The sequence below is a fragment of the Oncorhynchus masou genome, unplaced genomic scaffold (assembly GCF_036934945.1).
Source record: "Oncorhynchus masou masou isolate Uvic2021 unplaced genomic scaffold, UVic_Omas_1.1 unplaced_scaffold_5172, whole genome shotgun sequence".
Classification (NCBI taxonomy): Eukaryota; Metazoa; Chordata; class Actinopteri; order Salmoniformes; family Salmonidae; genus Oncorhynchus; species Oncorhynchus masou.
In genome coordinates, this window is record NW_027011577.1 from 5001 (window position 1) to 22808 (window position 17808).

The window sequence follows — 17808 nt, forward strand, 5'->3', positions numbered from 1 at the left end:
GTTCCTGAGCTTGTCCACTCTGTTTCTCTCTCTCCCTCCACAGTAACATAGCCGAGGCGTTGGTCAGTAAAGGTTTTGCCACGGTCATCCGCTACAGACAGGATGATGACCAGCGCTCATCCCACTACGACGAGCTACTGGCTGCAGAGGCACGGTAAGCACAGTGCCCCAAAATGGTTCCTACTGCTGAAAACTAAACCTGACTGATTTAACCAGCTTGACTAAACCTCCCTTTAAATGAAAATGCTTTCTGTCATGCTCATGCAACAACATAAGTGTATTCCCCTTAGTGATACAATACGAATATGTGTGTGTTGCATCATGGCAAAATATTGAACAACACTGGTCAGAGGTGGCCATTTCTCCCTGTGTCGTAAATCAGCACCTCTACCTGGGGTGTGTCCATTACTCCGATTCTGTTGCAAAATGTTTCTTAAACTGAAGCAAACTGAACAAAACAGGGAAAGACCTACCTGAATTTGTCCATTAGAACCTCTCGTTTAGACTGATTACACCCTTGCGCGGCTCTAATTTTCTACGAAAGTATTGGCCTCAGAGTGACACTCTATCGCGCACACACACACACTGAATCAGGCCTTCTCTTTACATGTGCTTTGTGAATATAATCATGTGCACCAGGAGATTTAGTACGTGCTTCAACCACCACTAGATAGAAGATCTCCGGGTTAGCAGATAGAGGGCACGACCCACCCTTGGTGTTTGGCACAAGTGTTTTCCCATGCTACCCTTCTGTCTCTTTCTGGGCTCCTCAAACCCCTTCTCTTCCCTTTCTCATTCTCCCTCATCTCTTACACACACACAGTAGTGAAACACACATCACCCGGACCACAGATGACAATGACTGACACAATTTCCATCTTTGTCATCTTCATCTGTGGCACACTCAATCCCTTTCAGTAGGAGATCTGAACAGTGGTCATCACACCAGCGTCAGGGTCAGACTGAAAATGCACTCCCTCGTCCCCTCCAACCATTACAGTTTCCATTTTAAGGGTGTAGATTACACGTGAAGTCCCTCTGCCGCTGATCCTCATGGTGGAGCCGGGGAGCTTGGAAACTGTATCCCCCCTCTGAGCCGGAATGGCTCTCTGAGTGTTTATTACCCACAGCTTCATTTCTCCTCTGCGGCTCAAAGACCTGATGGTTTCTCCTTAACTCGCTGGATGATGGGATGAACCGTAATGGTGGCCGCTCTGTCTCACTCTCTCCCTCTGATTGATCACAGGGCAATCAAGAACGGGAAAGGGCTGCATAGCAAGAAGGAGGTCCCCATCCACAGAGTGGCTGATATCTCTGGGGTAAGATGGATGTGTGAGAGTGTGGGTGGGAGAGAGAGATGTGGTGTGTGTGTCTTTGAGGAATAGTTGTGTGTTTACTGTTATGTGACTAGGCTTATATCTTGTGTGATTTTCCCCTGCTGTGTGTGTGTGTGTGTGTGCAATGTTCACGCACATTCTTGGGCCAACATTCTTCTTGATAATATAATTGCCAAACCTTGACCCACCAGTCTCAATGCCCTCCAGTCTCTCCTAAGCCACTCCCCAGGACCTTGTCATCTGATCTATAGATGACTCACTCTAAGTAATATCCATAATACCACCCCGTAACTCCCCATATTATAGCAATAAAGTCCCATCTAAATATAGTTCCCTCTGCGTTAATAAAGTCATCTAGAAAGTTGTTTACGTGTTCCAGGGACAGCAGACAGCATCTCTGCTTATGAAAATTGATTGGGTTGCTCACTAAACGAAGATTCGATTTTCCTCCGTGCCCATAAAATGTGTTAACGGGGAATAATGAGATGCACGTACGTACCCACTCTCTCTCCGCTCTCTCTCTCCGCTCTCTCTCTCCGCTCTCTCTCTCCGCTCTCTCTCTCCGCTCTCTCTCTCCGCTCTCTCTCTCCGCTCTCTCTCTCCGCTCTCTCTCTCTCCGCTCTCTCTCTCCGCTCTCTCCGCTCTCCTCTCCGCTCTCTCCGCTTTCTCTCTCCGCTCTCTCTCTCTCTCCGCTCTCTCTCTCTCTCCCGCTCTCTCTCTCTCCGCCTCTTCTCCTCTCTCTCTCCGCTTCGCTCTCTCTCGCTTTCTCCGCTCTCTCTCCTCTCTCCGCCTCTCGCTCTCTCCGCTTCTCTCCGCTCTCTCTCCGCTCTCTCGCTTCTCGTTCTCCGCTCTCTGCTTCTCCGCTTCTCTCGCTTCTCCGCTCTTCGCTTCATCTCTCTCCTCGCTTTCTCTCTCGCTCTCTCTTCTCTCTCCGCTTCTCGCTCTCTCCGCTCTCTCGCTTTCCGCTTCTCTCTCGCTCTCTCCGCTCTCTTCGCTTCTCTCCGCTCTCTCGCTTCTCCGCTTTCGCTCTCTCTCTTGCTCTCTTCGCTTCTCCTTCTCTCCGCTCTCTCTCTCTCTTGCTTTCTCCGCTCTCTCTCCGCTTTCTCTCTTCTCCGCTTTCTCTCGCTTTCTCGTCTCTCTCGCTCTTCTCGCTCTCTTCTTCCGCTTTCTCGCTTCTCTTCTCCGCTCTCTCGCTTTCTTCGCTTCCGCTTTCTCCGCTCTCTTCGCTCTCCGCTCTCTCGCTCTCTTCTCTGTCCGCTCTTTCTCCGCTTCTTCGCTCTTCTCCGCTCTCTCCGCTTTCTGCTCTTCTCCAGCTCTCTCGCTTTCTTCTTCCGCTTCTTCGCTTTCTCACGCTTTCGCTCTCCGCTCTCTCCGCTTTCTGCTCTTCTCCGCTCTCTTCTCTCTCTCGCTTCTCTCTCTCTCACGCTCTCTCTCGCTTTCTCTTCTCCGCTCTCTCGCTTTCTCCGCTTTCTCCGCTCTCTCTCTCTCTCGCTCTCTCTCTTCGCTTTCTCTCGCTTTCTCTCTCTCTCCGCTTTCTCCGCTTTCTCCGCTTTCTCCGCTCGTCTTCTCTTCTCCGCTCTCTCCGCTTTCTCTTCGCTTTCTCCGCTCTCGCTTTCTTTCCCTCTCCGGCTTTCCCGCTCTCCGCTTTCCTCTTCTTCTCTTCTCTCTCGCTCTCGCTTCTTCTCCGCTTCTCCGCTCTTCCCGCTTCTCCGCTTTCTCTCGCTCTCTCTCTCTCCGGCTCTCTCTCGTCTCTCGCTTTCTCCGGCTTTCTCTCGCTCTCCTCTCCGCTTTCTCTCCGCTTTCTCCGCTTTCTTTCGCTCTCTCCTGCTTTCTCGCTCTCTCCGCTTCCGCTTCTCGCTTTGCCTCGTCTCTCCGCTCTACTCGCTCTTTCGCTTTTCCGCTCTCGCTTTCTCGCGCTCTCTCTCGCTTCTCCGCTCTCTTCTCTCTCGCTTTCTCTATCTCGTCTCTCTCCGCTCTCTGCTCTCTCCGCTTTCTCTCGCGCTCTGCTTCTCTCTCGCCGCTCTCTCTGCTCTCTCCGCTCTCTCCGCCTTCTTCTACGCGCTCTCTCTCTCTACACGCTCTCTCTCTCGGCACGCTCTCTCTACACGCTCTCGCTCTCTCTCGCTCTCTCTACAACGCTCTCTCTCTCTCGCTCTCTCTCTCTCTCTCGCTCTCTCTCTCTCTCCGCTCTCTCTCTCTCCACGCTCTCTCTCTCTCTCCGCTCTCTCTCTCTCTCCGCTCTCTCTCTCTCGCTCTACATCTCTCTCTCTCTCCGCTCTCTCTCTCGCTCTTTCGCTCTCTGCCTCTCTCTTCTTCTCTCCGCTCTCTCTTCTCCGTCTCCGTCTCTCTCTCGCTCTCTCTCCCGCTCTCTCTCTCTCTCGCTCTCTCTCTCGCGCTCTCTCCCGCTCTCTCTCTCTCCGCTCTCTCTCTCGTCTCTCTCTCGCTCTCTCTCTCCGCTCTCTCGCTCGCTCTCTCCGCTCTCTCCGCTCTCCGCTCTCTCGCTCTCTCGCTCTCTACACGCTCTCTGCAGCTCTCTCCCGCTCTCTCCCGCTCTCACGCTCTCTCTCTACACGCTCTCTCTCTACACGCTCTCTCTCACGCTCTCTCTCTCTCTCTACTACGCTCTCTCTCTCTCTCTCTACACGCTCTCGCTCTCTCGCTACACTCTCTACACGCTCTCTCTCTCTACACGCTCTCTCTACACGCTCTCTCTCTCTACACTTTTTTTTTCTCGCTCTCTCTGGCACACTCTCTCTCTCTACACGCTCTCTCTCTCTCTACACGCTCTCTCTCTCTACACACCTCTCTCTCTCTACACTCTCTCTCTCTACACACTCTCTCTCTCTCTCTACACTCTCTCTCTACACTCTCTCTCACACTCTCTCTCTCTCTCTACACTCTCTCTCTCTCTCTACTCTCTCTCTCTCCTACACTCTCTCTCTCTCTCTCACACGCTCTCTCTCTCTCTCTCTACACGCTCTCTCTCTCTACACACTCTCTCTCTCTCTCGCTCTCTCTCTCTCTCCGCTCTCTCTCCGCTCTCTCTCTCTCTCCGCTCTCTCTCGCTCTCTCTCTCCGCTCTCTCCGCTCCGCTCTCTCCGCTCTCTCCCTCCCGCTCTCTCGCTCTCTCCGCTCTCCGCCTCTCTCTCCCGCTCTCTCCGCTCTCTCGCTCTCCGCTCTCGCTCTCTCCGCTCTCTCGCTCTCTCCGCTCTCTCGCTTCCTCTCTACACGCTCTCTCTCTACACGCTCTCTCTCTACACGCTCTCTCTCTACACGCTCTCTCTCTCTACACGCTCTCTCTCTCTCTCGTCTCCGCTCTCTCTCCGCCTCTCTCCGCTCTCTCCGTCTCTCCTCTCTCCGCTCTCTCTCCGCTCTCTCTCTCTCTCGTCTCTCTCTCTCTCCGCTCTCTCTCTCTCTCTCTCCGCTCTCTCCGCTCTCTCCGCTCTCTCCGCTCTCGTTCTCTGCTCTCTCGTCTCTCTCTCCGCTCTCTCCCGCTCTCCTCCGCTCTCTCCGCTCTCTCTCTACACGCTCCTCTCTACACGCTCTCTCGCTCTCTCTCTACACGCTCTCTCTCTCTCTCTCGCTTCGCTCTCTCGCCCTCTCTCACTCGCTCTCTCTCTCCACGCTCGCTCTCTCTCTCTCTCTGCTCTCTCACACGCTCTCTACACGCTTCTCTCTCGCTCTCTACGCTCTCTCTCTCTCTACTCTCTCTCTCTACACTCTCTCTCTCTCTCTCTCCTCTACTACTCTCTCTCTCTCTACACCTCTCTCTCTACACGCTCTCTCTCTCTCTCTCTCTCTCCTCTCTCTCCTCCGCTCTCTCTCTCTCTCTCTCTCTCCTCACCACTCTCCGCTCTCTCTCTCTACCGCTCTCTCTCTCTCCACGCTCTCTCTCTCTCTCCGCTCTCTCCTCTCTCCGCTCTCTCTCTCCGCTCTCCGCTCTCTCTCTCTCCTCTCTCTCTCTCTCTCTCTCTCTCTCCGCTCTCTCGCTCTCTCTCTCTCTCTGCCTCTCTCTCGCTCTCTCTCTCTACACACGCTCTCTCTCGCCTCTCTACACGCTCTCGCTCTCTACACGCTCTCTCTCTCTCTCTCGCTCTCTCTCTCTCTCCCGCTCTCTCTCTCTCTCCGCTCTCTCGCTCGCTCTCTCCGCTCTCTCGCTCTCTCTCTCCGCTCTCTCGCTCGCTCTCTCCGCTCTCTCCGCTCTCTCGCTCTCTCGCTCTCTCCGCTCTCTCCGCTCTCTCCGCTTTCCTCTCTCGCTCTCTCTCTCTCTCCGCTCTCTCTCTCTCTCTCGCTCTCCGCTGCTCTCTCTGCTTCGCTCTCCGCTCTCCGCTCTCTGTTCTCTCGTCCGCTCTCTCCGCTCTCTCTCCGCTCTCTCCGCTCTCTCGCTCTCTCCGCTCTCTCGCTCTCTCCCGTCTCTCTCGCTCTCTCCCGCTCTCTCTGCTCTCTCCGCTCTCTTCTCGTCTCTCGCTCTCTCTCGCTCTCGTTCTCTACTGCTCTCGTCTCTCTACCGCTCGCTTCGCTCTCTCTGCACGCTCTCTACACGCTCTCTCTTCTGCGCGCTCTCTCTACACGCTCTTCTCTACACGCGCTCTCTCTCTCTCTCTTACGCGCTCTCTCTCTCTACACGTCTACTCGCTCTCTACACGCTCTACACGCTCTCTCTACACGCCCTCTACCGCTCTACACGCTCTCTCTCTCTACACGCTCTCTCTCTCTCTCTCTACACACTCTCTCTCTCTACTACACACTCTCTCTACACTCTCTCTCTCTCTCTCTCTCTACTCCCCCACTCTCTCTCTCTCTCTCTCTCTCTCTCTCTCTCTCTCTCTCTCTCTACCACACTCTCTCTCTCTCTCTCTACACACTCTCTCTCTCTACACACTCTCTCTCTCGCTCTCGCTCTCTCTCCGCTCTCTCCGCTTTCTTCTCTCGCTCTCTTCTCTCTCTCCATCGCTCTCGCTGCTTCTTCCGCTCTCTTCGCTTCCCGCTCTCTTCGTCTTCCGCTTTCCGCTTCTTCACCGGCTTCTCGCTCCGCTTCTCGCTTCTTCTCCGCTGCTTCTCCGCTCTCTCTTCTTCGCTTCTCTCTTCGCTCTCTCCGCTTCTTCTGCTTCTCTCCGCTCTTCGCTCTCGTCCTCGCTTCTCGTCTTCTTCTACACGCTCTCTCTACACGCTCTCTACACGTCTCTTCTACACGCTTCGTCTCTCTCTCACACACTCTCTCTCTCTCGCTCTCTCCGCTCTCTCCGCTCTCTCTCTCTCTCGCTTCTCTCTCTCTCGCTTCTCTCGCTTCTCGCTCTTCTCTCTGCTCTTCCGTCTTCTCTCCGCTTTTCTTCCGCTCTCTCTCGCTTTCTCCGCTTTCTCTCCGCTTCGCTTCCGCTTTCGCTTTCTCCGCTCTCTCGCTTTCTCTCCGCTTCTCTCGCTCTCTCCTCGCTCTACTCGCTCTTCTCATCACCGCTTCTCTACACGCTCTCTCTACACGCTCTCTCTCTACACGCTCTCTCTCTACACGCTCTCTCTCTACACGCTCTCTCTCTCCTCCCCACACGCTCTCTCTCTCTCTCTACACGCGTCTCTCTCTCTCTACACGCTCTCTCTCTTCTCTACTTTTTTACGCTCTCTCTCTCTCTACACGCTCTCTCTCTCTCTCTACACGCTCTCTCTCTCTACATCTCTCTACACGCTCTCTCTCTCTCTCTACACGCTCTCTCTCTCTTCTCTCTACACGCTCTCTCTCTCTCTCTCTCTACACGCTCTCTCTCTCTCTCTCTCTCTCTCTACACGCCTCTCTCTCTCTCTCTCTCTCTACACGCTCTCTCTCTCTCTCTACACGCTCTCTCTCTCTACACGTCTCTCTCTCTCTCTACTCTCTCTCGCTCCTCTCTCATCTCTCTCTCTCTCTCTACACGCTCTCTCTCTACACGCTCTCTCTCTCTCTCTCTCCTCTACACATCTCTCTCTCTCTCTCTCTACTACACACTCTCTCTCTCTCTCTACACACTCTCTCTCTCATCTCTACACATCTCTCTCTCTACACTCTCTCTCTCTACACTCTCTCTCTCTCTCTACTACACTCTCTCCACCATCTCTCTCTCTCTACACACTCTCTCTCTCTCCCTCTCTACACACTCTCTCTCTACACACTCTCTCTCTCTACACTCTCTCTCTCTCTCTCTCTCTCTCTCTCTCTACACACTCTCTCTCTCTCTCTCTCTACACACTCTCTCTCTCTCTACACACTCTCTCTCCCTCTCTCTACTCTCTCCTCTCTCTACACACTCTCTCTCTCTCTACACTCTCCTCTCTCACACTCTCTCTCACCTCTCTCTCTCCACACTCTCTCTCTACATCTCTCTCTCTACACTCTCTCTCTCTCTCCTCTCTCTACACTCTCTCTCTCACTCTCTCTCTCTACACTCTCTCTCTCTCTACACACTCTCTCTCTCTCTACACACTCTCTCTCTCTCTACACACTCTCTCTCTCTACACTCTCTCTCTCACACCTCTCTCTACACATCTCTCTCTCTACACACTCTCTCTCTCTCTCTCTCTACACTCCCTCTCTCTCTCTCTACACACTCTCTCTCTCTCTACACTCTCTCTCTCTCACACACTCTCTCCCTCTCTACACTCTCTCTCTCACACTCTCTCTCTACACTCTCTCTCTACACTCTCTCTCTACACTCTCTCTCTCTCTCTCTCCACACACTCTCTCTCTCCTCTACTCTCTCTCTCTCTCTCACACTCTCTCTCTCTACACTCTCTCTCTCTCTCTCTCTCTCACACTCTCTCTCTCTCTCTCTCTCACACTCTCTCTCTCTACACTCTCTCTCTCTCTCTCTCTCTCTCCTCTCTCTCTCTACACTCTCTCTCTCTCTACACTCTCTCTCTCTCTACACTCTCTCTCTCTCTACACTCTCTCTCTCTACACTCTCTCTCTCTACACTCTCTCTCTCTCTCACTCTCTCTCTACACTCTCTCTCTCTACACTCTCTCTCTCTACACACTCTCTCTCTCTACACTCCTCCCTCTCACACTCTCTCTCTCTCTCACACTCTCTCTCTCTCTCTACACTCTCTCTCTCTACTCTCTCTCTCTACTCTCTCTCTCTCTACACACTCTCTCTCTACACTCTCTCTACACTCTCTCTCTCTCTCTCTCTCTCTCTCTCTCTCTCACACTCTCTCTCTCTCTCTCTACTCTCTCTCTCTCTCTCTACACTCTCTCTACACTCTCTCTCTCTCTCTCTCTCTCTCTCTACACACTCTCTCCCTCTCTCTCACTCTCTCTACTCTCTCTCTCCACTCTCTCTCTCCCCACTCTCTCTCTCTCTCTCTACACTCTCTCTCTCTCTCTCTCTACACTCTCTCTCTCTCTACACTCTCTCTCTCTCTCTACACTCTCTCTCTCTCTCTCTCTACACTCTCTCTCTCTCTCTACACTCTCTCTCTCTCTCACTCTCTCTCTCTCTCTACACTCTCTCTCTCTCTCTCTCTCTCTCTCTCTCTACTCTCTCTCTCTCTCTCCACACTCTCTCTCTCTCACACTCTCTCTCTCTCTCTCTCTCTCTCTCTCTACTCTCTCTCTCACTCTCTCTCTCTCTCCTCTCTCTCTCTCTCTCTCTACACTCTCTCTCTCTCTCTCTACACTCTCTCTCTCTCTCACTCTCTCTCTCTCTCTACACTCTCACTCTCTCACACTCTCACTCTCTCTCTCTACTCTCTCTCTCTACACTCTCTCTCTCTCTCACTCTCTCACTCTCTCTCTCACTCTCTCTCTCTCTACACCTCTCTCTCTCTCTCTACACTCTCTCTCTCTCTCTCTCTCTCTCTCACACTCTCTCTCTCTACTCTCTCTCTCTACTCTCTCTCTCTCTCTACTCTCTCTCTCTCTCTCTCTCTCTCCTCTCTCTCTCTCACTCTCTCTCTCTCTCTCATCTCTCTCTCTACTCTCTCTCTCTACTCTCTCTCTATCTAGTCTCTCTCTCTCTCTCTCTACACACTCTCTCTCTCTCTCTCTACACTCTCTCTCTCTCTCTACTCTCTCTCTCTCTCTACTCTCTCTCTCCTCTCTCTCTCTCTCTCTACTCTCTCTCTCTCTACACTCTATCTCTCTCTCTCTCAACACACTCTCTCTCTCTCTCTACACTCTCTCTCTCTCTCTCTCTCTCTCTACACTCTCTCTCTCTCTCTCTCTCTCTCTCTCTCTCTACTCTCTCTCTCTCTCTACACTCTCTCTCTCTACTCTCTCTCTCTCTACACTCTATCTCTCTCTCTCTACACTCTCTCTCTCTCTCTACACTCTCTCTCTCTCTCTACACTCTCTCTCTCTCTCTACACTCTCTCTCTCTCTCTCTACACTCTCTCTCTCTCTCTCTCTACACTCTCACTCTCTCCTCTCTCTCACTCTCTACACTCTCCCTCTCTCTACACTCTCTCTACACTCTCTCTCTCTCTACTCTCTCTCTCTACACTCTCTCTCTCCATGGACCACGTGTGTTAAAGCACATAAAGGAATGACGGCTGGGGACACACACTCCCTCCCTCTCATTCTGTCCACCTTAAGTCTTTGTTTTACGAGAAGACTTGTCCGTGCTTTAATGGACTGGGCAGTCAGTCTTGGACGTGTGATTGTTTAACGCCCGCATAGACACACGCTGTTCGTGTGTGCGCGCGCATGTATCTTTCTCTGTCTGTACCTGTGTGTGTTGATCTTGCCCAGCCCCTTTCTAAAGACGCTCCATCTCTCAGCAGCCCTCTCTGTGTTTCACTGCAGCCATAGAGGGGCAACGACACATTTACATGTCAGCTTGTTTCCCCGTCACTCTGAAGACTGACAGCCGCCCAGGAATAGATCCTTGATACCATGCCAATCTGTTGATGACTTCTGCCAGTCAGGGAGAACAAGTGTGTGTGTGTGTGTCTCTTCCTCCATCTTAAAGTACCGCTCCCTCTTAGCTGGAGAGCTGGGCTGTGGAGGCTGTAGTGGCCGGGCCAGGCTCATGTAATGAGCTTTCTAATAAAAATACAGAAATGGCAGCTAACAACCCGATCCACTGCCCCCCTCAGCTCTCCGCCTGTGACACACACACACACACACACACACACACACACACACACACACACACACGGATATTACCGAGAGGGATTATGTAGATGAAGTGGGTTATATTGAGAAGAATACAGTGAGGATATATAATGGAGTACAGTGGGATGTGTGTGTACAGTACATACAAAGGTGCTGAGTGGATATGGCACTCGCTCGCTCTCTCTCTCTCTTCACCCCCCAACACAGGTTACATAAACACAGTCCCTCCTGACTCCTGCCCCCCAGCCCAGCTGGTATATATGTGTGTTCACCTGTTTCCCTATTCCCATTGCCCACCTTTCTCCATCCTAAGAGTTCATCTGAACAGAGAAATAATGTGTAGTGTAGGTCTAGATTCCTGCCCAGTAACTTTAATCACCACAGCAATGTTGACTTTGCACCCTGCAATCCTGAGCTACCTGGCGCTTGATGGAATAGTTCCACCTTGTCAACAACATATTTCCTCATCCTCCTCACCCAGTACATCTATCTGTTTTGCCAGAACACATCTCTCTTCCTCCACACACACCCCCCCCACCCCACGACATCTAAATCATGAGAGAGTGCTAGTGAGTCACTGCCTGGTTTGTTGTGGCTGCATTGGCCTGCCTGCCTTGGCCTGCCGGCCGAGCTGTGTATTTATTAATATAACTCTCTCTCTCTGCCATTGATTCATCAGCCTGTCTGAATAGGCAATGATTTAGCCACGCTTGTAATTCTGGCCTTGGTGTACCCATCAAGTCAGTGACTCACCAGAAAGGGGGAGTGAGAGAGAGAGAGGGCCTAGCAATGTCATGGTGAAATCATCGGTCCGTTCACCCTTACCGAGAAACCCCACGCAGCGAAGTTCAACCTAATTTACTCATCTGCATATGAAGTGGATGGACTAGGTGTATGATCCACTATCAGACCATCCAATTGACATGAAGATCTGCATTTCTAGGGTGAAGCTGCTACTCTGAACATGTTTGTTTCTTCTCCAGGAAACACAGAAGGCCAAGCAGTTCCTGCCTTTCCTCCAGAGAGCAGGCCAGCTCAGAGGCGGTGGTAGAATACGTGTTCAGTGGCTCCCGCCTCAAACTCTACATGCCCAAAGAGACCTGCCTCATCACCTTCCTCCTCGCCGGTAAGTAGTCCATCCGCGAGGGCCATTAGGCTACTTCCTGGTTTAGCTAACTACATCCTGGTTTAGCTAACTACATCCTGGTTTAGCTAACTACATCCTGGTTTGGCTAACTTTCTTCCACCGTCCTTCCAGTTACTCACAAATCAAATGTATATGTCACATACAGTTCACAGCAGGATATAAGGGACTGTGAAATGCTTGTGCTTGGAGCCAACAGGGCGACGTGTCTTTCAGCCCATCTTGTTGGCTACCTCAGCGATTGGAGCGGCGCCTGGTTAGACTATTAGTCATAGTGAGGAGGAGAGGTGGGTGTGCATGAGGAGAGGTGGGTGTGCGCGCTGTATGTGAGGAGAGGAGAGGTGGGTGTGCGCGCTGTATGTGAGGAGGAGAGGTGGGTGTGCATGAGGAGAGGTGGGTGTGCATGAGGAGAGGTGGGTGTGCATGAGGAGAGGTGGGTGTGCATGAGGAGAGGTGGGTGTGCATGAGGAGAGGTGGGTGCGCGCTGTATGTGAGGAGGTGGGTGCGCGCTGTATGTGAGGAGGTGGGTGCGCGCTGTATGTGAGGGAGGTGGGTGCGCGCTGTATGTGAGGAGGTGGGTGCGCGCTGTATGTGAGGAGGTGGGTGCGCGCTGTATGTGAGGAGGTGGGTGCGCGCTGTATGTGAGGAGGTGGGTGCGCGCTGTATGTGAGGAGGTGGGTGCGCGCTGTATGTGAGGAGGTGGGTGCGCGCTGTATGTGAGGAGGTGGGTGCGCGCTGTATGTGAGGAGGTGGGTGCGCGCTGTATGTGAGGGAGGTGGGTGCGCGCTGTATGTGAGGAGGTGGGTGCGCGCTGTATGTGAGGAGGTGGGTGCGCGCTGTATGTGAGGAGGTGGGTGCGCGCTGTATGTGAGGAGAGGAGAGGTGGAGTGTGCGTGCTGTATGTGAGGAGGAGAGGTGGGTGTGCATGAGGAGAGGTGGGTGTGCATGAGGAGAGGTGGGTGTGCATGAGGAGAGGTGGGTGTGCATGAGGAGAGGTGGGTGTCGCGCTGTATGTGAGGAGAGGAGAGGTGGGTGTGCGTGCTGTATGTGAGGAGGAGAGGTGGGTGTGCATGAGGAGAGGTGGGTGTGCATGAGGAGAGGTGGGTGTGCATGAGGAGAGGTGGGTGTGCATGAGGAGAGGTGGGTGTGCATGAGGAGAGGTGGGTGCACGCTGTATGTGAGGAGGTGGGTGCGCGCTGTATGTGAGGAGGTGGGTGCGCTGTATGTGAGGAGGTGGGTGCGCGCTGTATGTGAGGAGGTGGGTGCGCGCTGTATGTGAGGAGGTGGGTGCGCGCTGTATGTGAGGAGGTGGGTGCGCGCTGTATGTGAGGAGGTGGGTGCGCGCTGTATGTGGGAGAGGAGGTGGGGTGCGCGCTGCATGAGGGGAGGTGGGTGCGCGCTGTATGTGAGGAGGTGGGTGCGTCGCTGTGCTGTGAGGAGGTGGGTGCGCTGCATGAGGAGGTGGGTGCGCTGTATGTGAGAGGTGGGAAGGGCGCTGTATGTGAGGAGGTGGTGCGCGCTGTATGTGGGGAGGAGGTGGGTGCGCGCTGTATGTGAGGAGGTGGTGCGCGCTGTATGTGAGGAGGTGGGTGCGCGCTGTATGTGAGGAGGGGTGCGCTCTGTATGTGAGGAGGGCAGCGCTGCTGTATGTGGGAGGAGGTAGCACACAGGCGGAGGAGGTGGGTGCGCGCTGTATGTGAGGAGGTGGGTGCGCGCTGTATGTGAGGGGAGGTGGGTGTGCGCGCTGTATGTGAGGAGGTGGGTGCGCGCTGTATGTGAGGAGGTGGGTGCGCGCTGTATGTGAGGAGGTGGGTGCTGTATGTGAGGAGGTGGGTGGCGCGCTGTATGTGAGGAGGTGGGTGCGCGCTGGTATGTGAGGAGGTGGGTGGGTGGGTGGGTTGTGAGGAGAGGTGGGGTGCGCCAGCGGTATGTGAGGAGGTGGGTGGGTGCGCGCTGTATGTGAGGAGAGGAGAGGTGGGTGCGCGCTGTATGTGAGGAGGTGGGTGTGCGCTGTATGTGAGGAGGAGAGGAGAGTGTGGGTGCGGGCTGTATGTGAGGAGAGGTGGGTGGTGTGCGCTGTATGTGAGGAGAGGAGAGGTGGGTGTGCGCTATGTGAGGAGGAGAGGTGGGTGCGCTGTATGTGAGGAGAGGAGAGGTGGGTGTGCGCTGTATGTGAGGAGGTGGGTGCGGTATGGGAGGAGAGGTGGGTGGCGCTGTATGTGAGGAGGTGGGTGCGGTATGGGAGGAGAGGTGGGTGGGTGGGTACAGTATGTGAGGAGAGGTCATGGTGTTCGATATCACAGCGAGCTGAGCGCCCAGCTGTTAGCAGTCATTCACTACGAAGGTCCACAGGGGTCTGGTGAAACCACGCCATCCGGCCCCTGGCACCATTGGGACGGCGTGTAGCTGATGTGACCTTTCACCTCATGCGGGCATTGACCCTACCCCCGCTGGACCCCTGCCAGCGACCTCCCACTCTGCCTCGTCTGTCATTTTGTGCCAAGCCAGTGTGACTGATTGCAAATCAGTGTCAAAAGCAGGGCTCTCCAACCCTCTTCCTGGAGAGCCAATGCCTTCTGTGGTTTTGCTCCAACCCTCATCTAGTGCCCTGATTCTAGAAAATAGTTACTTGCTAAAATAAATCAGGTCAGTTACAACTGGGACTGATTGAAAACCTACAGGACGGTGGCTCTCCAGGAACAGGGGTTGTAGAGCCCTGGTCTAGGGAGCATTTGGGGTATGAGGTGACCATTCTGTGCCCGGGAAAACAAGCAGAGTGACAGTTGCAAGAGAAATATAGGCTACAATGTACTGTAGATTGGTTATGGTTGTGTTTATACTTTCTGTCTGGCAGCTCAGCTTTCTGTCTGGCAGCTCAGGTTGATTTGTGCAGACAATTTAGATCCGAATCGGTCGATAGCAGGAATGCTTGTGTTTTCGATTAGATGAGACTCCATTTACTCGATTCGCACAGAAGCCTTACATCTAATCCAGGCATCTATCTATCGGTCTCTATTTCAGCTCTGTCATTGACTAAACAAAAGAAGAACCCACTTCATTCATTTTCCCCAACAGGACGCCACCATTTATTCATGTTAGCATCATCCCCGGTTTAATTGTATGCTTTCCATTGTTAATGTTTTAATTAATTTGGTCATTTGTTTCTAAATGTCTTTCCCCTTTTGTCGTTGGTTTTTGTAATGAATAATTTTCTGCCAGGCATTTTGATCCTGACTCCTCTCCATCAAGCCACCTAGGCCTTTATTAAGACTGGTTGAAATCTGACATTATAATTTGTACACGACACACACACGCACACACTTGCGTGCGTGTGTTTTCTGTCATTGGAAATGATTTTATTCAATCAGTGGTTATTACCATATGACAATAAGCACATTATGGCACAGAGCCTGGGTTTATTTGATTAAGGCCGTTCCCGGTAAAATGGTTTTCTGCTAGGAAATGACAGTTCATGTTGTCTTTAATAAGCACATTAAGGCCAGATGAACGTTGATTGATACTAACGATCCCTGCTCCCTTTTTAATATGAGGTGCTTCCGTTATGATTAGCCACCACACCGCATCCTGACCACCATCACCTTTCCTGGAACGGTGTGGGTCTAATAGTTGCTTCATTTATTTGTGTGCGTGTGTGTGTTATTGCTGCCTGTGAGTTTGTGTGGTCATGACTTTGCCTTGGATGCCATGTTACATCTTTGTCTGTGTGTGTCCCGTGTGTGTATGTTGTGTGTGTCCCGTGTGTGTATGTTGTGTGTGTCCCGTGTGTGTGTCCCGTGTGTGTGTCCCGTGTGTGTGTCCCGTGTGTGTGTCCCGTGTGTGTGTCCCGTGTGTGTATGTTGTGTGTGTGTGTGTGCCCGTGTGTGTATGTTGTGTGTGTGTGTGTGTCCCTGTGTGTATGTTGTGTGTGTGTGTCCCGCGTGTGTATGTTGTGTGTGTGTGTCCCGTGTGTGTATGTTGTGTGTGTGTCCCGTGTGTGTGTATGTGTGTGTGTGTGTGTCCCGTGTGTGTGTGTCCCGTGTGTGTGTGTCCCGTGTGTGTGTGTCCGTGTGTGTGTGTGTCCCGTGTGTGTGTGTGTCCCGTGTGTGTGTGTGTGTCCCGTGTGTGTGTGTCCGTGTGTGTATGTCCCGTGTGTGTATGTTGTGTGTGTGTATGTTGTGTGTGTGTCCCGTGTGTGTGTGTGTATGTTGTGTGTGTGTGTGTGTGTGTGTCCGTGTGTGTATGTTGTGTGTGTGTGTGTGTGTGTGTGTGTGTGTGTCCCGTGTGTGTGTGTCCCGTGTGTGTATGTTGTATGTGTGTGTCCCGTGTGTGTGTGTGTGTGTGTGTGTGTGTGTGTGTGTGTCCCGTGTGGGTATGTTGTGTGTGTGTGTGTGTGTGTGTGTGTATGTTGTGTGTGTCCCGTGTGTGTGTGTCTCGTGTGTGTATGTTGTGTGTGTGTGTCCCGTGTGTGTGTCCGTGTGTGTATGTTGTGTGTGTATGGTGTGTATGTCCCGTGTGTGTATGTTGTGTGTTGCTCAGAGTTCATGTGCACCTCTGTGGTTCTTATTAAGGTTAGAGACCCCTGCTATATGGGACTGTTGGCATAACATAACTACCCTCTGTTATCTTTTACCCCACATACCTGTATCTACTAACACTACCTCACTCCTATCATCATGTCCTCTCAATGTGCCAAAGTTATCTCTCCCATGTTTCATCTCCATCTGTATGTGTGAAATGACATACCGTCTGCATCCCAAATGGCACCCTATTCCTACTTAGTGCACTACTTTTGACCAAGGCCCTGATGAAAAGTAGTGCACTACCGTGCCTTCAGAACGTATTGATACCCCTTGACTTATTCCACATTTTGTTGTTACAGCCTGAATTCAAAATGGATTTCATAGATTTTTCCCCCCTCAACCATCTACACACACTACCCCATAATGACAAAGAGAAAATATGTTTTTCAAATTTATTGAAAATTAAATAAAGAAATATTTCATTTACACAAGTATTCACACCACTGAGTCAATAGTTTGTAGAAGCACCTTTGGCAGCCATTACAGCTGTGAGTCTTTCTGGGTAAGTCTCTAAGCTTTCCACACCTGGATTGTGCAACATTTGCCCATTTTTTTCTTGAAAAAATTATTCAAGCTCTGTCAAATTGGTTGTTGATTATTGCTAGATTTTCAAGTAGATTTAAGTCAAAATGGTAACTTGGCCATTCGGGAACATTCCCTGTCTTCTTGGTGAGCAACTTCAATGTAGATTTGGCTTTTGTGTTTTAGCTTATTGTCCTGCTGAAAGGTAAATAAATCTCCCAGTGTCTGGTGGAAAGCAGAATGGACCAGGTGTTTTTTTATGAAAAAAACTCCCGTCTTTAAGAATTACAAGCATACCCATAACATAATGCAGCCAAAAATATAGTTGCTTAAAAATATTGAGAATGGTACTCAGTCATATGTTGTATTGGATTTGCCCCAAACGTACCACTTTGTATTCAGGACAAAAAGTTAATTGCTTTGCCACATTTCTTTGAGTATTACTATAGTGCCTTGTTGCTAACATGATGCGTGTTTTGGAATATGTTTTATTCTGTACAGGCTTCCTTCTTTTCACTCTGTCAATAAGGTTTGTCTTGTGGAGTAACTCCAATGTTGTTGATCCATCCTTCCTGGCGACTGAGTTAGGAAGGAGTCTGTATCTTTGTAGTGACTGTGTGTATTGATACACCATCCAAAGCCTAATTAATAACGTCACCAAGCTCAAAGGGATTTTCAATGTCTGTTTTTTAAAATCCACAAATGGTTGCCCTTTGAGGCATTGGAAAGCCTCCTTGGTCTTTCTGATTTAATCTGTTTAATCTAATTTAATCCCAGGCTCCTCCCCCTACTGTATTGCCTCACACTGTTCCTCCCACCACTGTATTACCTCACGCTGCTCCTCCCCTCTACTGTATTACCTCACGCTCCTCCATCCCCCTACTGTATTACCTCACGCTGCTCCTCCCCCTACTGTATTACCTCACGCTGCTCCTCCCCCTACTGTATTACCTCACGCTGCACCTCCCCTCTACTGTATTACCTCACGCTGCTCCTCCCCTCTAATGTATTACCTCACGCTGCTCCACCCCCTACTGTATTACCTCACGCTGCTCCTCCCCTCTACTGTATTACCTCACGCTGCTCCTCCTCCTACTGTATTACCTCACGCTGTTCCTCCCCCACTGTATTACCTCACGCT

At 51.7% G+C, this 17808-nt stretch overlaps 1 protein-coding gene across 1 annotated transcript; it reads left to right on the forward strand.

The window, feature by feature from the left end:
• Positions 1-46: 46 nt before the first annotated feature.
• LOC135535791 (staphylococcal nuclease domain-containing protein 1-like) lies at positions 47-11547 on the forward strand (the record flags this gene model as incomplete). Its single annotated transcript, XM_064962220.1, has 3 exons — positions 47-154; positions 1247-1319; positions 11405-11547. Coding segments are annotated over exons 1-3 (268 nt in total), but the record flags the coding sequence as incomplete, so codon positions are not given.
• Positions 11548-17808: the final 6261 nt, after the last annotated feature.